We start from the raw sequence: 21,971 nt of genomic DNA, 5'->3' as shown, positions 1-21,971 counted from the left end.
TAACAATTGCGTCACAAGATAAGAGGAAAATTTAAAATCCCCGAATGCTCTCGTCTAGAAGAACTGTAGGAAGGAATTGAGAAAACAGTTAAAGCCATAAAACAAGTATTTTACAGGAAGAAAATTAGATATGTATTAGATTTAGAGAACATACCTTCTCTGTATTTGTCAAATTACTGATTGGAGAAAGAAACAAATACTAAGACGTTTCCCATATACAACGATATATGTGCATGTATTTCGGACGTGGAAGTGGGCTGGTTGGATGACCTTGAAAAGTGGTTGAAGCTAGATAGTTCAAAGCGTATCGATCCCCTTTTCTTACCTGTATGAGATGTTTTCACATTCAGATCGACGGGCATTTGTGGGAGCAGTGTGGGGATAGTCCAGTGTGTGTGAGGACGCCGACGCAGCTATGCCCCGAGTACGTGTTGGATTAGGAACTGTTAATTAAGAGTGCTGATTTATTTTTCACGACAATTTCGGTGTGTAATAAGAACACTGAAGCATTTTCCATCAATTGTGGTAGCGTGTATTAGCTTCGATTATCTTGGCTGCAGGGTGATTGTCGTGGAGATATCTGTAGCGAACTCTGACGCCAAACAGCGATAGGCACAATCCTCAGCTGTATGTTACACTTATTAAATTTCTCTCTGTCCAACACTAGCATCTCGACAGTTGAATGAAGTTCCCGCCAAACATAAAGCTAGTACCTTCCACTCCAGCCCTTTTTCCAGACAGCTTGTTGGTGAAGCGTAGACTTTCAGTATATCTGACACTAGTTTCGAGTGGTAATGTGAATATTTGTCGCAGCAGGATTACACCAGTTGTATGAAATCGACAATTTTTGACCTATATTGCGGATTTAGGCACTCCTTGTGTTGCGCTATGCATATAGTTGCGTAATTAGGACCTACCTTTACTTCAGTTTCCCAGCCAAAATAAATAAAGTATACTAACCTAACCTTTACTTTCCTCCATCTGCACAGTTTCCATGTGTTGGGCGGTGCACATGTGCTTTCCATCCAGAAGGACTAGGGTTTGAGTCTCCGAAAGGGCGCCGCCATGACCTCATCTGGGGGCGATGTTGGGGATAGATGAGAGAAAAGTATCCTGGGAGCCCCAGTACTCTACTACTACTGTGCACCTTACGACTGTCGCCGATATTGTTTTGTTCCACATTTTAGTAGCCTATTTCATCACTTCTCGCATTTTATTGCAGCATTGCAGCAGCGTATTTATATGTAAAATCGATTCATCGTCCTGTTGAGTGAATTTACTGATATCACCTTCGCAGATATTTTCAGCCTGTTTATCTGAAAAAGACAGCCTTCCTAGGGAAGAAGTACTAAAAGTTGAAAACTTCTGAGGTCACCAGTGCCCCTAGAACTTAGAACTACTTAAACGTAACTGACCTAAGGACATCACACACATCCCTACCCGAGGCAGGATTCTAACCTGAGACCGTAGCGGTCGCACGGTTCCAGGCTGTAGCTCCTAGAACCGCTCGCCCACTCCGACCGGCTAAAAGTTGAAACACCTTCTAGACTCAAGGAAGACGTCTTAAAACTTTTTTAAAGGCGCAAAATATGTTTTCCTACAGAAGATGAATAATATGCTACTGTTACAGTTAGTACCTCACAGTAATAAACTGTCGATAGAACTATATCTAAATTTCTGCTGAGCAGTGGATGTACTTAGTACTAGGGTAATTTATTACTGCGTTCAACTGAAGAAGTAAGCTGGTCATGGTGTAAAGACCTAAATGTTTCCTCTACTGAGACAAGTCTGTCCCCAAGTATGTCGTAATGCAGAAGTCTCGCTATAAGTGCAGGTTCATTAGCATCTTCATGTTGTCCTTAAGGGGGGCAGTCTTCAAACTCTTGAGGTGTCTGATTTACTGTACAAAGTTAAAGTCCTATTTTTTCACGGTTCTGACATTGCTTCTGAAGTTGAAATGAGTACAAAAAATGGAATAATACATCTGTGCACACGATTTCTTTCCTACATATGCATCTTACTTCCTAGCGTATTTTACTGTTATATATTAACTAGCCTCCAAGAGAAACTGTACACGTATTCTTACCCGTTACTAAACGACAGCAGAAGATTTCCAGTGGCGGAAAAGGCAGTGAAACCATCATCACCGTCTGCATTCAAGTTACTCACTGGGGTTGTGCGCGTGCTCGGCTCGTAAGCACGAACAGTGTGTAGTTGGAGGCGGTAAGTGCGGTCGGCTAAACAGCGATCTGCACGAGGTTGCCTTTTTCATGTTCAACACTCACAAATCCGTATCTGATGAATCATTCACTTTAACGACGTTTCTCATGATACAGTGGAACTGTGTAAGCAACTACAGTGAAAGGAAAGGCGAAGAAAAGTAATTGTGCTTATTTCTCGTCTAATTGTAATAGGTAGTTGATACTTTTCATATCTAATTGTACGTCACTGATATACAACATTAACCTGACACACTGAGTACACGACACTATCGGGAAACAAGATCTAAACTCAGAGTAACATAAACTAACGTAATATTTACTGCATATCACTAAGACCTGACTATCGAGTACTGCTCCAGATGACTTTACGCTGCCCTTCAATGTGAACGTTTGTTTGCAAGGTGCTACATCACACTGGCGCAGGCGCTGGAGATGAGCATGGGAGGCTCTCCTTGCGGCCCTGCAGGGACGGGGAAGACGGAAACTGTCAAGGACATGGGCAAAACGCTCGCCAAGTATGTCGTCGTCTTCAACTGCTCAGACCAGATGGACTACAGAGGCCTCGGGCGCATCTACAAAGGTAAGCCAAAGACAGGTGATACCACATGAATTACAGGGCACTCTGGTGCATCTACAATGCCAAGTGATATAGAGGTGACCGCCCAAAGTTTACACTTGACAGAGTAACATGTGAGAAACGAACATGAACCCCAAAACCGTGTGAACCAAAATTAATACAGCATAGCAAAATAAGCTGTTCATGACGTTACAATTGCTGTGATGCTGTCTTCCGAGTATATAAACAAGGTGGTTTGGCGTGCCACTGTGTTAGCGAATGGGAACAGAATTAAAACTTTCGGCGCTTATAAGATGGTGTAATATTAATGCATACCTTTTGCCAAAAAAGGCTAACCATAGTAAGTTGTAAATATAGGCCGTATTAACCGAATCGGCACTTTATAATGGTGATGGAAAACTCTTGCCTATTGTGTAATGGAAGCTGTTGTATAACAATTACAGTGAAGCCGACGAAACGCTAGATCAGTATCTGTCAAGTGCAAACTTTGAGTGGTCCGGGTATATTATAGGAATACATAAGTATGATGGGCGAAAGTGCCAGCATTGCTCTCTCTCATCACACCTTTCCTTACTCTTCATTATTATTGTGTGCTTCCCTCGTCGAAAGGCGAAACTCCGTAGAAAACCTCTACACGCTACACACTCTATGTCGACTGCGTTAAGATCATAAGTTTGAGTGCTAGTGCCAGTACGAGTGTAAGTATGACTGGGAGTGTGAATGGGAGTATGTGTGCTGGAGTGCACACGGGAGTGTTTGTGTTCAACTCTCCAGCTTACATGAAAAGCTGTTGGTAACAACTGCATAGTTTTTCAGAGCTGCTATTATTGCTTAATAGTGCTGTCAATATCTTTATATTTTTGTTACAATACAGTTCATTAAGATACTTTACAACACAGCACAAAATTCAGATCGTTTGGATACTTTTGAAGATGGCCTACATGGCAGCTAATTACTGATAGGATGTTTCATTTTAATGTCTGGTAAAATAATGGTCTGTGGGTGGCCGTTTCGTTTTAATGGCCGGTACAATACTGGGATGTGACTGGATGTTCAATCGTAACACCTGGACTGCGATTGGAATGTCTAAATACGATGTGTGAGTTTCAAAGCCTATCTGATTGGTTTATTTTCAATATAAGGAGCATGGTTAAGGAGAGGGGAGGCATTTTGTGGTATTATAGAAATGGTATGACTTAGGAAAGGGACACAGTCTTAGGATTGACTGGTATGCATATTTGGGCCGGAAAGTACTTTACCTTCCTACTTGTTTGTATCATTTCTTTATGATAATTCTGTCAAAGAGTGCTTTGCTATATGGTTGATGAACGTATTTGCCAATGCTCTTGATAGCGTGGATTCCACTGGAAGTCCATCATTTTGTAATTAACATTCCTTTTCAGATTGGAATTAATTATGAGATGTAATTGTTTTAAGGTTTCCATTATTTCACTAATATTATGCATGGGTAGTCCGCTGCATGTCAGTAGGCTCCCCTTAATTAGTTTTATTGTGTCTGCGCTTGGATGTACATGTTCTTCGCATCAAAAGAAACGATCAAACCTGTAATATTTCATTTTGTTTTATAACTTCATTTTTGTTTTCTACTGTTCTGTTGTTCTTCATTCCATATTGTTGTTTTATGATTTAATTTATGTGGTTAGCAACGTAGTATGATGGTCCATTCATATAATTTACGACAGGATTCGTGGGACTGTTTGGTTTGTATATTTTGGGCTTGGTTCTGAGTGTTGGTGAATTTGTGTTCTTTTGTGTGATGTTTTGTTTCTGTTGGTCAGTGAACGTGTGTTTGATGTCCTTTTCATTGTTCTTTATGTATCCCTGGAAACATGCTCTTGGATCAGATTTCAGTTTTGTGATGTTAGAATAGATGAACTTTTAGCCATTACTGGTCTGTTGTGTTCCAGTCATCAGCTCTGGTGACTATGTTACGGGAATCCTGTTTCCTTTTAATTTTTTTATGTTATTGTTTTTCTAATTAACGTTTCCTGTTGAGCTTTTTTATTTTTTTAATAGTGATTATGGTATTTATTTCCTTCCTCACTAGATGTTATGTTAGCCCTTCATATTATTCACGATTCTCATCACTCAATATTCTCCCCCTTTGCCAGAGCAGGCCCCACACACACACACACACACACACACACACACACACACACACACACACACACGCACGCACACACACACACACACACACACACACACACACACACACACACACTGAGAGAGAGAGAGAGAGAGAGAGAGAGAGAGAGAGAGAGAGAGAGAATAAGTAATTGAATATCAAACTACAGAACGATACCACAACGCAAACAAAGACGGAAGAAAAACACACAGTGACATTTGGCAACACGATATACAGTAAACACGAACAACGCACAGGGATAGAGAAATTTTCTATTACATGTATTTGAATACGCTAAAATTAGGACAATCGGCGTATGCAGGCCATGTAAATGCAACTCAGGACGACACATATGGAATAATAAGATCACAATATTGTGAGGAGAACCAAAAGTGATTAAACCATACAAAAATTGTGCTCCAAAAATTTATTTTTACCTAACAAAAAGTAAATGACAAAAAACTGTAATACAGTAACATACGTGGAATCATTGTGGAATTCAGTTATTATATACATAAAGCACACCTGTATTACAGGGCTCTGAAGGTGCATCATAAATATAGAAATGGGAAAGGCATATGGCACAGATCAAACCGCCTTTAGTTCAGCTGCATAGGCAGGTCACATTATCAAGAATAAATGCCGATGGATTGCAGTTATGAACAAATTAAACTGGAACCATTACAAGAAAATGTTGTGGGAATGGAAACCATAGACTGCATTTTCTTGACATAAGACCGAAAACAATTTACTAGACTGTTTACAGCGTGTTTCTCCGTGGTCTTCCGGATTATTGCTGCTGCAATGGAACATAAAAAGAGTTCAGAGAAGTGCAGCTCATTTGTATTATTGCGAAACATAGTAAAGTGTATCACAGATACGATACGCAACTTGGGGTGGCAATCATTAAAACAAAAGTGATTTTCTTTTCACGAAATTTCTAACACCATCTTTCTCCTCTGGAAGTAAAAAGATTTTGTTGAGTCTCGCCTAGATGGGGAGAAAAGGCCATTGTTATAAATAACAGGAGACAGAGCTCCCACGGAAAGGCTTCAGTATTCATTTTTCTCACTTCCATTTTGAGAATGAAATGCGCGAAAAATAGCCTGAAAGTGGTTCTATGAATTCCCCACCAAGCATTTAAAAGTAAATTGCAGAGCAGCTACATATAAGTGGATTGATGTGTATGGAACTTTCAATGGACGCTGAACAATTACCTGACTTTCTGCTCGGTGAGATTTTGCCTATCTCAAAAGAAAGACTTCCTCTGCATGGCACGTAAACCGTGGGTTTACAGTTCGCTAATCCATTACCCTCATATCGTAAGTCTGCCTTCGATTTTACCTAAAGTGTCTTGCGACTCTGTTGTGGAGAGTCTCCATTTAGTTGCTAGTGGGTCTTCCAGGGTGTATGTCTGTGGTCGAAGAAACTTTCCTGTTCCTGACATTTCATCCAGAGCTATCCTAGACAATTTTGGAGGTGGTCCTGGCGACGCTGAGTGTTACCAACTGACGCAGTCGACAAGACTCAATGTCGCCAGGAGCGACTCCGAAGATGTCCAGATGTCTGGACGAAACGTGAGGAACCGAAAAGTTTCTTCGACCATGGCCGTACAGCCCGGAAGACTAATCAGCAACTATGACATCTGGTCGTGAAAGCCTTCAGTGAGTATCAATTCACTTTAAAAACTCTCTTTAAGTGTGATACTACAGGTGTTTCCTCTGTGGACCGTCTGGCTCGTTTTCTATTGTGTTTCAGCAGACAATTGCAACTTCGTTTCTGCAGTGTGTAGCTGGAGTCAGCCCTAACTAATACCGCTCACAACGTCTCTCAGGTGATTTTTTAAATTGGAGTTTTACTTGTTCACTTGTCCACTTACACGAACTCAAACTTTTTCCTGCTCAGCACCAGAATTCCGCTATTTTCCCAAAACTGCCATTACTACAACTAACCGAATTCCGCAACTAGAAGCAGACCGGTGATATTCTCTCCGCCCCTAGCATCAGCACGTCAATAAATCGTTTCAGAGCTGTGCAGCAACGTTAAGCTGAAGGCAATTATTACATTTTTATTATAAAATTTTAAGAATAATATATTGTTATCTTAATGCTATCACTGAAGAGTAGTTTTAAATAAAAGAAAGCATATAACGAGCTTCAATGCAAGTACTTCTGTTCAGGGGATATTTCTAAACTGACGATAACATTTAAGTTTTGTGAGAAACACGCGTCAGTGACAGCAATCTTCCATTTCACTATTTTACCATTTCTCACTTTTGTTATAGAATAATACTTGCATTTCTTTCGTTTCTTTGTCAGATTTTGGCATGCAACTAGAGCCATTCTGTTAAGCCGCATGGCAGCGTCTGCTTGCTCTCTTCTCAATTTACTCATAAAAATGTAAATATTAATGTGAAGCGATTCAAACACAGGATTAAAATGAGAATCATAAATCCACATGCATATGTCGTTCTCCAAATCACAGAGGACTCGTCTACCCATATATATATATATATATATATATATATATATATATATATATATATATATATATATACTCTTCTACTGGGAAAGGAATGTTGCGGAAATTGTAATGTTATCAGTAGCCTCCTCTTCGACCTTTTCTGAAGAGCAGAGTTCATGTCTGCCTGGATACATGTTCCACCCTCGCCTTTCTCTCTATCACCAACCTCAGACATGTGAACTCTCCATAGATGCAGTCTGAGCACAAATAGCCATTAAGAGATAAACTGAAGAGATAATACTCAAGCTTTGCGAAAGTCGAAATGATGCGAATAAAGAAATTCTTTCCAACTATTTGGCCAGATTGCCCCTTTCGGTTTCCCATCCAACAATGCCACACGACTTACGAGGGCATGCTGAAAAGTAATGCCACAGTATCTGTTGAGATATTACAAGTCATGCATATTACTCGGTCTAATTTACCAGTTCGCTGACGCAAGTTGTAACTCTCTGCCACTAGAAGGCTCCCCATTGTAGCATGTAACATGGCGGTGTGTAACGTAACTATGTCACAGGATGAGAAACAGTGTGCTGTAACTGAGTTTCGAACCGAAGAAACCGTACAAACATGAAGCAGCATCTCCTTCAGCACGTTGGTCCCAGGCCACTCACGAGAGTTGCGACATCTGCAACAGTCCGACTCCTTAGGTTCACTATCATCGATCATCCTCCACGCATTCCCGACCTGGCCCCACCCTACTTCATTTGTTTCCAACACTTAAAGGTCACCTTCGAGAGCTTCACTTTGATAGTGATGTAGCCTTGTAGGTAAGAGTGAGGTTGTGTCTCTGTCAGCAAAGTTAAACATTATATAGTGACAGTTTCAATAAACTTGTGTCTCGTTGGGAGAAAAGTATTCGTCACCACGGTGACTATGTTGAGACTCAAATATGTAGGCATGAAGGATAATAATGTAGAACTTTCATAAAATTCGTTTTACTTGAAAAACTGTAAGAGGTTTCACATAAAATATTTGCCGACGTTACCTTTCAGCGCGCTCTCGCAGTTCCGTATGTATACCAGTGTTTACAGGGATGCACTTTCGATCCCCATGATGATGATTTTGTTGTTGGTTAGTTGTACATTCGTAGCTGTGACTTGTGTTACACCCAGGGCTTGCGCAGTCGGGGTCTTGGGGTTGTTTCGACGAGTTCAACCGGATCGAGCTGCCGGTACTGTCCGTGGCGGCGCAGCAGGTGGCCGTCGTGTTGGCCGCCAAGAAGGAGAAGCGCAAGCAGTTCGTCTTCACCGATGGCGACTCCATCCAAATGTGCCCGGAGTTTGGAATATTCATTACTATGGTCAGTACTACAAGAAATTACTCAGTTCCTTTGTTACGTACATCGGGCACAGTGACTAACTGGTGAGTGTATTTACAACACACAAATATTTACTAACAATTTTGCTACCTGCATGCTTCATGACGTCCGTGTATTTTTAGCACATTCAATAAATATTTTGATTTACATAAATCAAAGAAAAATTACGAAAATACTAATAACTAAAAAAATGTTTGCGAATGTGATGAAACATAACCAAAGAATATCACGTGAAACAGTACAATAAAACATGAAAAAATGCTCTAAAACGATTTTGTGATCGAACGCAGATCATACTTGAAATATAGGACGTTTCGAAATTCTCCATACAAATCTCTCAAAAGTGTAGTGGCTGAGCAAATAGATAATGATCTGAACAGGAAAATCCCGTCCGAACAGACCTCGAAAGGCCGTATGGGTATCGACTGACCAATATACAGGGTGATTCAAAAATAATACCACAACTTTAAAAATGTGTATGTAATGAAAGAAACATAGTATAACCTTCTGTTATACATCATTACAAAGAGTATTTAAAAAGGTTTTTTTTCACTCAAAAACAAGTTCAGAGATGTTCAATATGGCCCCCTCCAGACACTCGAGCAATATCAACCCGATACTCCAACTCGTTCCACACTCTCTGTAGCATATCAGGCGTTACAGTTTGGATAGCTGCTGTTATTTCTCGTTTCAAATCATCAATGGTGGCTGGGAGAGGTGGCCGAAACATCATATCCTTAACATACCCCCATAAGAAAAAATCGCAGGGGGTAAGATCAGGGCTTCTTGGAGGCCAGTGATGAAGTGCTCTGTCACGGGCTGCCTGGCGGCCGATCCATCGCCTCGGGTAGTTGACGTTCAGGTAGTTACGGACAGATAAGTGCCAATGTGGTGGCGCTCCATCCTGCTGAAATATGAATTGTTGTGCTTCTTGTTCGAGCTGAGGGAACAGCCAATTCTCTAACATCTCCAGATACTGTAGTCCAGTTACAGTAGCACCTTCGAAGAAAAAGGGACCAAAAACTTTATTGGCCTAGTCAAGAGCGCCTCAAGCGAACAAATGTACAACTAAATGAAACTTTATAGCTCCCTTAATTCGCCGACAGATAGTGCTTAGCTCTGCCTTTTGTCGTTGCAGAGTTTTAAATTCCTAAAGTTGTGGTATTCTTTTTGAGTCACCCTGTATTATCCTCAGCTGATAGACCTTACTGGATGCGCGTATGGAAGGACATGCGGACAGCGCACCGCTCTCCCGGCCGTTGTCAGCTTTCGTGACAGGAGCCGCTACTTCTCAGTCGAGTACCTCTCTCAACTGACCTCACAAGGGCTGAGTGCATCCCGCTTGCCAACAGCGCTCGGTAAGTCCGGATTGTCACCCATTCAAGTGCTAAGTGAAAGCCAGCCCGACAGCGCTTAACTCCGGTGATCTGACGGGGACCGATGTTATCACTGGGTCAGGGCCATTGTCATTTGAAGAGGAAAACAATAGTACGTTAGAAGATCCAGGTACAAGTTCCGGCCATGGCACAAACTTTAATTCATTTCTTCAGCTTCCGTCATCATTTAATAGAATGTAGCGCAGCATGTTCGGTCAGAGGTTCAAAATGGCTCTGAGCACTATGGAACTTAACTTCTGAGGTCATCAGTCCCCTAAAACTTAGAACTACTTAAACCTAAGTAACCTAAGGACATCACACACATCCATGCCCGAGGCAGGATTCGAACCTGCGACTGTAGCGGTCGCGCAGTTCCAGACTGTAGCGCCTAGAACCGCTCGCCCACTCCGGCCGGCTCGGTCAGAGGGTTAGCTGCCCTCTGTAATAAAAAAAACTGACTTAATGGATCAATGATGAACTCGAACAAGCGTCATGCGACGTCCGCACCGAACAAACAGGACGAACTATAACGAACAAAATGAAATAAAAAATTGACAAATTATTTTTATGCCAGAGGAATAAATATGTGAAACACTGTTCGATTAACCGCGTGTCCTCGCTTGAAGAGAGTAAGTAATTTGATGTGAGTGTTAATTATTATCTCTGTAGCTAACCAATTAATGCAATCACAATGCATGATACTACTCACAAGTAACGCACAGAACGTTCATGTCACATGAAGCAGCTGGTGCCTCTTCTTGCACTAACGTTCTGTTACACTATAACCACAAAGAGTAGCACTGAGCATTGTTACCGTTGTCAACTAGCTCACGTCCGTAGTGGAATACCACACGTGCACTCCTGGTAACGCTATATGAGCTACAACGAATGGGCAGCCAGACCAGATATTGGATTTGCTGGCTACAAACATGCAGACAAATCAAAATCAAAAGTTTTAAAAAAATGACCTTTTTGGGACCAACTGATTAAAAGACTTGGCCCTTCAGTCTGAGTATGCTAGTTGAACATAGAAGGTATTAGCCGAGCTAAAAGCGAGAACCTATCTAAACTCCTTGTAGATCATGACATTGGCATAGTTCTAATCCGGGAAACACATCCTCTAACTATGGATGAGCCGCCGTAGAAGAGATAGGATCTATAGCTACGATCTTATGGGTGCAACATATCACAATGTTGCCACCTATGCAAGGAGCATGTTCGTCTCATTTCAACAGATACACAAGTGTGTCTACACAAGTGGAGGAGACCATTATAAATAATATTTACAAACCACCAAATGTACCATGGGCACTGGATGTTCTGCCCACCCATCGATTTATGCTGGAGATTTTAATAGTCACGACGGTCACTGGAACTATGCATGTTACAATGAGGGTGGTATTGCACTCAACGACTGGGCTGAAAATGAAAATCTATACCTGTTTTTTTAAGACAAGGATTTTGGAACTTTCGGATCGGCCGCTTGACGAAGAGATTGCAACCCTGATCTCTGCTCTGTGTCCCGGGATTTCAAAGGGCACCCAGTGCCTGTATCCAGAGAGGTCATACCTAATTTCCCACACAGCCAGCACAGGCCCGTAATCCTCGATATGGGCCTCTCTGTCCCAATAGCGACATCTGTACCACGGCCCAGATGGAATTTCCACAGGGCTGATTGGCGGAGTTTTGCTGACCACCTAGATAAATATATCTGTTTTATTCCACCACAACCTAAAAACTACCATCGATGCGTCGGGGCTGCTCTTACTGCTGCTAAGAAGTTTATTCCTCGTGTGTACAGAAAGGAATATATACCAGGCTGGAATGAACATTGTGAACAACGTTATGAACAGTATGGCGAAACTGGTGAGAGCGATATTGCAGACGACCTCCTCCAAGGTCTTGGCGCTGCTAGAAGAGCACGATGGTGTGAGATAGTAGAAAAATTAAACTTCAGACATTCAAGTAGAAAGGCATGGAGCCTTCAGCTTAAGCTTGGCGGAGCCTCCAATAAACCTGGGCAGAATCCTGGTATTTCAGGTAACCAAATCGCTAACCGTATAGTTGAAACATCTAGATCTTCCGGTGACAATCAACATACTTCTAAAATAAAACAAGTACTCACCTCTCTGAAAGGTCAGTGCCCAAACGAATCCAATTACTCTTCACCATTTACATTGACTGAATTGGATAAAGCCATGAAACAAACGAAACTTGGTAATGCACCTAGTCTGGATAATATACACCTGGAATTTCTGATGAACATGGGCAATTGTGGGAAAAAATGGCTCGTCCGCTTCTTCTCCAACATCCTAGACAGTAGATCGCTGCCCAACGAGCTAAAGAGAACAAAAATAGTTGCAGTTTTGAAACCAGATAAACCTTTTGACCACCTTCAAAGTTTCAGACCAGTTTCCCATTTGAGCTGTACTTATAAACTCTTGGAGAGGCTCATATATAATAGAATCAGCGGCTTCATTTTGGAGCATATCCCATCTGAGCAAGCGGGTTCCAGGCCACAGAGAAGTTTCTGCGACCAGGTACTGGCCCTAAAACTTTCATTGAGGCTGGTTTCCAAGAAAACGTGAAGATCTGTCGCGTTCGTAAACCTAACTGCGGCATATGACACAGTCTGTAGAGAAGAGATGATATATAAATTACCAAAATCAATCCGATGCCGAAAAACTGTAGCTCTCATCAACACCATGATAAAAAATAGATATTTTCGTGTTTACTTGGGAGAAAATGAGAGCAACGAGAGGAAATTTAGTAATAGCCTACCACAGGGCTCCATCTTAGCCCCACTATTATTCAACCTATATATCTCCGATCTCCCCAGTACCAGGTCAACAAATTTCTGCTGCGCGGACGATATTCCACTTGCTTGTAGAACCAAGGATCTTGGACGAGCGGAGATAATTCTTACAGAAGATCTAGCCGTTATGAGCGCCTATTTTAAAAAGTGGAGACTTAAACCCAGTACAAGTAAAACTGAAGTATGTACATTCCATCTGACCAAGAAACAAGCAAATGTAGAGCTCAGAGTGAAACTCAACAGAAACACTCTTTGCCATAAGTACCCTTTCATATAGGAAACATCTTGAAATTACTGCTGCCAAGATAAAAACTTGTAACAATATTATTGAAAAACTATGTGTAATGACATGGGGAGCTTCAGCAGATACCTTTCACACATCATCCATTGCGATGGTCTTCTCAGCAGCCGAGTATTGTGCCCCAGTGTGGCTGAACAGCTGCCACACCAACTTGATCGATGTCCACACTATGCGTTTAATAACTGGGGCAATCCGACCAACACCGATTTATTGGCTTCCGCTGCTGAGCAACATAATCCACCCGCAATCCGCAGAAGCGAGGCCTTGCTTACGGAATACCGCAAGCTACAGGAGAACCCTGAATTACCCATACAGGAAGACATACCAACTTTACGACTAAATAGACTCCGTTCAAGAAACCCACAGTTACGACAAGCAGAAGAGTTAGATGCCAGCGGTACTGGAGTGACCCGGGTTCCCGGGTTCGATTCCCGGCGGGGTCAGCGGTTTTCTCTGCCTCGTGGTGACTGGGTGTTGTGTGATGTCCTTAGGTTAGTTAGGTTTAAGTAGTTCTAGGTTCTAGGGGACCGATGACCATAGATGTTAAGTCCCATATTGCTCAGAGCCATTTGAACCATTTGAATACTGGAGTGAGAGACCTATGGAACCAGAGCTGTCAACTTATTGAAAATCCTGAAGAGCGCGAGTGGTTTCGAAAGTTTTTGCTGGCACAGAACTCGACAGGAAAATTTGGGTCAAACTGAACAGAGCTCGCATTGGGCATGGACGCTGCACAGACTCTCTTTACAAATGGGGTGCTACAGAGTCTCCAGTTTGTGACTGTGGGTCTTCAAAACAGACAATCAAGCACATTAGAGATGACTGCCCCATGCGTTCTACCAGGGAGTTGGGGCGACCTCATGAAAGCTGATGATGAGAGTCTTACATGGATTAGATACATATATATTGACATTTAGTTAGTTTTGCATATAGTTTTGTATTTTCATATTCCTGTTATATATAGTATTACTAATGTTATGTACCTGTAATTTTAAACTGCATGTGAGCCACACGAATAATTAAAAAATAAAAAACCATACTAGTTTGATGCTTCCATATGTAATTGCTATTATTACTCTTTTCGTGTAAAAAGTTACACATTATGGACATTCCAAAGCAAACATATGCAGTGTTATATAACAAACGAGATTAAATTGGACATAGAGCCCAAAAATTCTTCATACTGAATAACTTTTTCATCCATTTAGAGCAGATAAAGGAGGAGGTCATGTGCGCATTCTAGTTCACAGAGTGGCTCTCAGGTGATGTTTCATCTCAATTCTGGCTCTTCTTGTAATTCTCCATTTCACTACTCACCCTTTCAGATTTTTTCGTGCTGTACGGGACACGTCGTATAGTTAACGTCTTCAGATTGGTTTTCACCCACTAAATACCGCAAGAGCTGTGTTTTGCGGGGTCTCTAAGATGATGGTATTTTCTGTTGGCTTCTTTCTTTTCTTTCCCAAGTGGAACGGAAGGCTTTGCATTTTGACATGCTGTGGAATTATAAAGTTCGCACAGCAATAGTTTTCCAGCCTTTCAATCGCTTCATTTCCGTGTCCTCAAAAGTGTTCGGCACCAATGTCTCTGTCACCTACATAGATTAAATATCTTGATTGTATTCAGCCGACTGGTCGTTGCAGCAGATCCCGTGAGTGTTTATAGTTTCTCAATTGCTTCTGTTTGCTGTTCGGAATGCTGTAGAATAACTTATTTTGCAGCAAACACTGGATTAACTTAAGTAGTAATCCTTTGTGGTAACATATAGCTCCTTGTAGTGTCATACGTTGCTGTTAGATCAATGACTGCAGAGCCTGTGATAGACGTCTTTCAGATTCGTCCTCTGTGTGCCTGAGCAGAGTAAGCGCCTGACCATAAAATGACCACCCTGGCTATTATCCTCGCTGCTCCTTTTGTGAGACGGCGACTTGTTTCAGCCCTTCTCCTCACATTTTATCCTATTTGCATGCTTAATTTGCGCGCAAGAATCTCTTGCTTCATTTTCCTCCCGACTTGTTTTTATTTATCGATTTCTCACTTGTTTTGCGACCTGATTACAGGAGTGGTTAGGATATAGCATGTAACAAAGTAAACAACTCATTTCTCTGTATCTACTCTAACATTCCATTCTTCTAGTAGTTTCTGTCTTTAATGTATCTGGTCCTGGTCAAGGGAATTCCTCTTCACTGTGGATAGAAGCAGGTTTCGCGTTAGCGGAGCGCAAGGCCAGCTGAGTAACTTTTCAAGTATGATCTTGCAGATACCTCGAACAATGGACAGGGAAACGGTCGACTGGTGTTCTCAATAGATAAATGGAAAACCAGTGGTGGAGGGGGCGAGAACTCCGTTTGTTGGCAAATGTCGGTGAGGACCTCAACTGTCCACTTGCCGGTATCCTGCTGTGTTTTGGTCTCCAGACGCCGTTTTGAACCATGGACCTTGCCGTTGGTGGGGAGACTTGCGTGCCTCAGCGATGCAGATGGCCGTACCGTGGGTGCAACCACAACGGAGGGATATCTGTTGAGAGGCCAGACAAACATGTGGTTCCTGAAGAGGGGTAGCAGCCTTTTCAGTAATTGCAGGGGCAACAGTCTGGATGATTGACTGTTCTGGCCTTGCAACATTAACCAAAACGGCCTTGCTGTGCTGGTACTGCGAACGGCTGAAAGCAAGGGGAAACTACAGCCGTAATTTTTCCCGAGGACATGCAGCTTTACTGTATGATTAAATGATGATGGCAAATGGGGTAAAATATTCCGGAGGTAAAATAGTCCCCCATTCGGTTCTCCGGGCGGGAACTACTCAGGAGGACGTCGTTATCAGGAGAAAGAAAACTGGCGCTCTACGGATCGGAGCGTGGAATGTCAGATCCCTTAATCGGGCAGGTAGGTTAGAAAATTTAAAAAGGGAAATGGATAGGTTAAAGTTAGATATAGTGGGAATTAGTGAAGTTCGGTGGCAGGAGGACCAAGAGTTTTGGTCAGGTGAATACAGGGTTATAAACACAAAATCAAATAGGGGTAATACAGGAGTCGGTTTAATAATGAATAGGAAATTAGGAATGCGGGTAAGCTACTGAAAACAGCATAGTGAACGCATTATTCTGGACAAGATAGACACAAAGCCCACACCAACTACAGTAGTACAAGTTTATATGCCAACTACCTCTGAGGATGATGAAGAAATTGATGAAATGTATGATGAGATAGAAGAAATTATTCAAGTTGTGAAGGGAGACGAAAATTTAATAGTCATGGGTGACTGGAATTCGGTAGTAGGAAAAGGAAGAGAAGGAAACATAGTAGGTGATTATGGATTGGGGCTAAGAAATGAAAGAGGAAGCCGTCTGGTCGAATTTTGCACAGAGCATAACTTACTCATAGCTAACACTTCGTTCAAGAATCATAAAAGAAGGTTGTATACATGGAAGAATCCTGGAGATACTAAAAGGTATCAGACAGATTATATAATGGTAAGACAGAGATTTATGAATCAGGTCTTAAATTGTAGGACATTTCCAGGGGCAGATGTGGACTCTGACCACAATCTACTGGTTATGACCTGTAGGTTAAAACTGAAGAAACTGCAAAAAGGTGGGAATTTAAGGACATGGGATCTGGATAAGCTGAAAGAACCAGAGGTTAAACAGAGTTTCAAGGGGAGCATAAGGGAACAATTGACAGGAATGGGGGAAAGAAACACAGTAGAAGAAGAATGGGTAGCTTTGAAGGATGAAGTAGCGAAGGCAGCAGAGGATCAAGTAGGTAAAAAGACGAGGGCTGCTAGAAATCCTTGGGTAACAGAAGAAATATTGAATTTAATTGATGAAAGGAGAAAATATAAAAATGCAGTAAATGATGCAGGCAAAAAGGAATACAAACGTCTCAAAAATGAGATCGACAGGAAGTGCAAAATGGCTAAGCAGGGATGGCTAGAGGACAAATGTAAGGATGTAGAGGCTTATCTCACTAGGGGTCAGATAGATACTGCCTACAGGAAAATTACAGAGACCTTTGGAGAGAAGAGAACCACGTGTATGAATATCAAGAGCTCAGATGGCAACCCAGTTCTAAGCAAAGAAGGGAAGGCAGAAAGGTGGAAGGAGTATATAGATGGTTTATACAAGGGCGATGTACTTGAGGACAATATTATGGAAATGGAAGAGGATGTAGATGAAGACGAAATGGGAGATACGATACTGCGTGAAGAGTTTGACAGAGCACTGAAAGACCTGAGTCGAAACAAGGCCCCCGGAGTAGACAACATTCCATTAGAACTACTGATAGCCTTGGGACAACCAGTCCTGACAAAACTCTACCAGCTGGTGAGCAAGATGTATGAGACAGGCGAAATACCCTCAGACTTCAAGAAGAATATAATAATTTCAATCCCAAAGAAAGCATGTGCTGACAGATGTGAAAATTACCGAACTATCAGTTTAATAAGCCACGGCTGCAAAATACTAACGCGAATTCTTTACAGACGAATGGAAAAACTGGTAGATGCAGACCTCGGGGAAGATCAGTTTGGATTCCGTCGAAATGTTGGAACACGTGAGGCAATACTGACCTTACGACTTATCTTAGAAGAAAGATTAAGAAAAGGCAAACCTACGTTTCTAGCATTTGTAGACTTAGAGAAAGCTTTTGACAATGTTGACTGGAATACTCTTTTTCAAATTCTAAAGGTGGCAGGGGTAAAATACAGGGAGCGAAAGGCTATTTATAATTTGTACAGAAACCAGATGGCAGTCATAAGAGTCGAGGGGCATGAAAGGGAAGCAGTGGTTGGGAAAGGAGTGAGACAGGGTTGTAGCCTCTCCCCGATGTTATTCAATCTGTATATTGAGCAAGCAGTAAAGGAAACAAAAGAAAAATTTGGAGTAGGTATTAAAATTCATGGAGACGAAGTGAAAACTTTGAGGTTCGCCGATGACATTGTAATTCTGTCAGAGACAGCAAAGGACTTGGAAGAGCAGTTGAACGGAATGGACAGTGTCTTGAAAGGAGGATATAAGATGAACATTAACAAAAGCAAAACGAGGATAATGGAATGTAGTCAAATTAAATCGGGTGATGCTGAGGGAATTAGATTAGGAAATGAGACACTTCAAGTAGTAAAGGAGTTTTGCTATTTAGGAAGTAAAATAACTGATGATGGTCGAAGTAGAGAGGATATAAAATGTAGACTGGCAATGGCAAGGAAAGCGTTTCTGAAGAAGAGAAAATTGTTAACATCGAATATAGATTTATGTATCAGGAAGTCGTTTATGAAAGTATTTGTTTGGAGTGTAGCCATGTATGAAAGTGAAACATGGACGATAACTAGTTTGGACAAGAAGAGAATAGAAGCTTTCGAAATGTGGTGCTACAGAAGAATACTGAAGATAAGGTGGATAGAGCACGTAACTAATGAGGAGGTATTGAATAGGATTGGGGAGAAGAGAAGTTTGTGGCACAACTTGACTAGAAGAAGGGATCGGTTGGTAGGACATGTTTTGAGGCATCAAGGGATCACAAATTTAGCATTGGAGGGCAGCGTGAAGGGTAAAAATCGTAGAGGGAGACCGAGAGATGAGTACACTAAGCAGATTCAGAAGGATGTAGGTTGCAGTAGGTACTGGGAGATGAAGCAGCTTGCACAGGATAGAGTAGCATGGAGATCTGCATCAAACCAGTCTCAGGACTGAAGACAACAACAACAACAACACAACTTTCATATCTCTGATGGGGCCCCACCTAGCAAAAAAAACCATCGTCATGTTATGGACCCCGTTGTCCCATGCAACATTAGTCCCACAAAAGTTTCAGCTACTATCATACTTTCGGAGTTATTCTATGTAACAATAGTTACTGACTCACCCTGTATAATTAATCTGAAACATCCCAGTGTCTCCAGTTCTCTTACACTTATACTACCTTCTTTCCTGATTCTTAAACCAGGTGTTAGCGATGATTAAGTTTTGCTCTGTGCAAGACTCTACCAGGAGATTTCTTTTTTCATTCCTTCCCCCAGCCCATTTTCACCTAGTATTTTTCTCTCTCTCCTTTCTCCAACTACCGAGTTCCAGTCCCCCACCACAATTAAATTTTAGTCTCCTTTAACTATCATTTCTTCAATCTCTTCATCTTCTGCGGAGCTATCTGGCATCTAAACTTGTACTACTACCGCGTGGGCTTCGTGTCTATCTTGGCTACGATAGTGCGTTCACTATGCTGTTCGTAGAAGCTTACCTGCATTCCTATTTTCTTATTTATTATTAAATCCATTTCTTCATTAGCCCTATTTGACTTTGTATTTATAAGCCTGTATTCACCTGACGGGAAGTCCAGTTCCTCCTCCCACAGATTCTCACTACACCTAATCTCCAGCTATCCATTTCCCTCTAAGTCTACTAATCTAAGGGCCCGATTAAGTTTGGATAGTCCCCTCCCGGAGATCCGAATGGGAGACTACTTTACCTCCGGAATATTTAACCAAGAGGATGCCATCATCATTTAACCATAGAGTAGATCTGTATGCCGTCCGGAAAAATTACAGTTGTCGTTTTTCCTTGTTTTCAGCCATTCGCAGTATCAGCATAGCAAGGTTGTTTCGTTTGGTGTTACAAGGCCAGATTAGTCATTTATCCAGACTGTTGCGCAGCAGCTACATAAAAGGCTGCTGTCCTCTTCAGAAACCATACATTTGTCTGGCCTAACAACAGATACTCCCCCTGTTGTGGTTGTACCTGTGGTATGACCATCAGTAACGTTGAGGCACGCAAGCCACACAGTGGTTCATGAGGCATGGCTTTACTTGTAGAGGGAGAATAATACAGTAGGTAACTTGAGAATTTAGTGATGGACAAACAACTTGTATCTAACCATACCACCGAGAAACATAGAAGTTTTAAGGCAGAAGAATCACAGAGCCTCCCCAGGCATGATGAGCCACAAATCGTATTGATACTCACCGATGACTGGGTACTAGAAAGTAAAGAAGTGCGGGAGCTCTCTTGCCGAAGTGGTGCAGGTCAGAACGATGGTAATACATTTATACAGCAATAGCTACCTTGGGATAAAATTAGATCCATAATGTATCTGCCATCGACTCTCATAGGCCAACTAAGCATAAACTAGCTAGCGCATTACTTGCAGCCATAATGGCGATGTTTGTGGACCGTGACTGTGTGGTATAATTCTTTATTTCAAGTTTCTGCTGACAGTCACTTCTTATTTTATGCTTAATCTAACATAATTCAACGCGTTTCGAACATGTGCTGTTCATTTTCAAGCGTTAATACATACATACATACATAAAGAAATGTTACTTAAAAATAAACATTCTTAAACTAGATTAGTCTAGAACACTTCGTCCATTGTTTTTTAATTTTTTAAAGTAGCTCCTGGTGTGGCATTTGGGGGGAAGGAGGAGGGCAGTGAATATCTAGAAATCGAAATCAGTTATGTCTTCTGCTGGTTTTCTTCTTTGTTGTTGACTATGTATATTACAGCCTGTATCGGATGTAGATAGATTTGCATCAGTTATGTGTTACGAAAATAGTATGAAAGGCTTTTATATGATAGTTGATCACTTACAATTTCATTATCTTGCTGCTTCACTTGCATCACTGGTGTAATGGCGGAGCTGTTGATTGACATTACACTATAGCACATTATATTTTGTCACTGATTGCCACTGCACAAATTGCTTCGATGTTATACACACAACACAAGATGGCGGACTGTAGCATGTGAGTCTGTATCGATTATTGAGGTTTTGTATCGATATTCTTGGTTCTAGTCAATTATTTACGTTGACATTTCTTGAATCTATTGAGTTAGAACTGGCTTAAGACTTTTGAAGAATTTTGAGTTTTTGAATACGGTTATTTCATTAAGAATGTTATCTTCATGCTTTGTGTATGAAAATTTCCATTTGTTCCATGACATACATTCTTTTACTTCTTACTATTTTGTGTAAAATTTCGAGGTTGTCTTTGATTTTCAAAGGGTGGCCTGTGTCTTTAATGAGAGTTGCTACTGCTAATTTGTTATATTTATCAAGCCTGTAGCAGTCTAAATATTCTTTGAATCGGGTTCTGAAATTTCTGCCTGTTTGGCCGATATAATATTTATTACATTGGCTGCAGGTAATTTTGTAAATGCTAGATGCATTAAGACTTGTATCTGGTGGTTTTATATTGTGAATAAGCTTCATACTTAAGTCGTTGTTGGTGCTGAAGCTAATTTTTACTTCTGTGTTTTTGAATAGTTTTGCTAATTTGTCAGATACTATCCCAAGATATGGCATTTTTACATATTTGTCTGCTGGGGCACTCTCAGTTGTGGATGTAGTTTGATGTTGTTTGTTCAGTTTATTTTTTATCTGTTGTGACATGGTATTATTTAGAGAAGGGTCATATCCATTGTTTATTGTAGTATATGTTATGGTTTCTATTTCTTGTTGGGGTTCTGTGTGTTGAAGTGGAAATTTGTGTGCTCTGTACAGCATTGATCTATGAGCAGCTTTTTTGTGGGAGGAGGGATCTGTTGAGGAGTTTGGTATAGTGATGTCAGTGCCAGTAGGTTTTCTGTAAACATTGAAAGCTACCTTTTGGTTCTGTTTTGATGTACTTTAAAATATTAGAGACGTTTACATTCAGCAATATGCGACACACTACCTCATTACACTCGAACTGAGCCCCAGTG

At 41.3% G+C, this 21,971-nt stretch overlaps 1 protein-coding gene across 1 annotated transcript in view; it reads left to right on the top strand.

Moving 5' to 3' along the window:
• LOC126298335 (dynein axonemal heavy chain 5) overlaps nucleotides 1-21,971 on the top strand; it is a gene marked incomplete at its 5' end in the record, with an annotated part of 791,472 nt that overhangs the window by 437,074 nt on the left and 332,427 nt on the right. Inside the window, 2 exons of the mRNA XM_049989632.1 lie at nucleotides 2,624-2,802; nucleotides 8,581-8,768. Of these exons, the coding sequence (XP_049845589.1) occupies nucleotides 2,624-2,802; nucleotides 8,581-8,768 (367 nt within the window). The remainder of the gene's footprint in view (nucleotides 1-2,623; nucleotides 2,803-8,580; nucleotides 8,769-21,971) is intronic.

Source organism: Schistocerca gregaria, chromosome X (assembly GCF_023897955.1).
Source record: "Schistocerca gregaria isolate iqSchGreg1 chromosome X, iqSchGreg1.2, whole genome shotgun sequence".
In the NCBI taxonomy this organism is placed as follows: Eukaryota; Metazoa; Arthropoda; class Insecta; order Orthoptera; family Acrididae; genus Schistocerca; species Schistocerca gregaria.
Note: the sequence above shows the minus strand (reverse complement) of the source record. Positions and strands in the feature narration are given on the sequence as shown.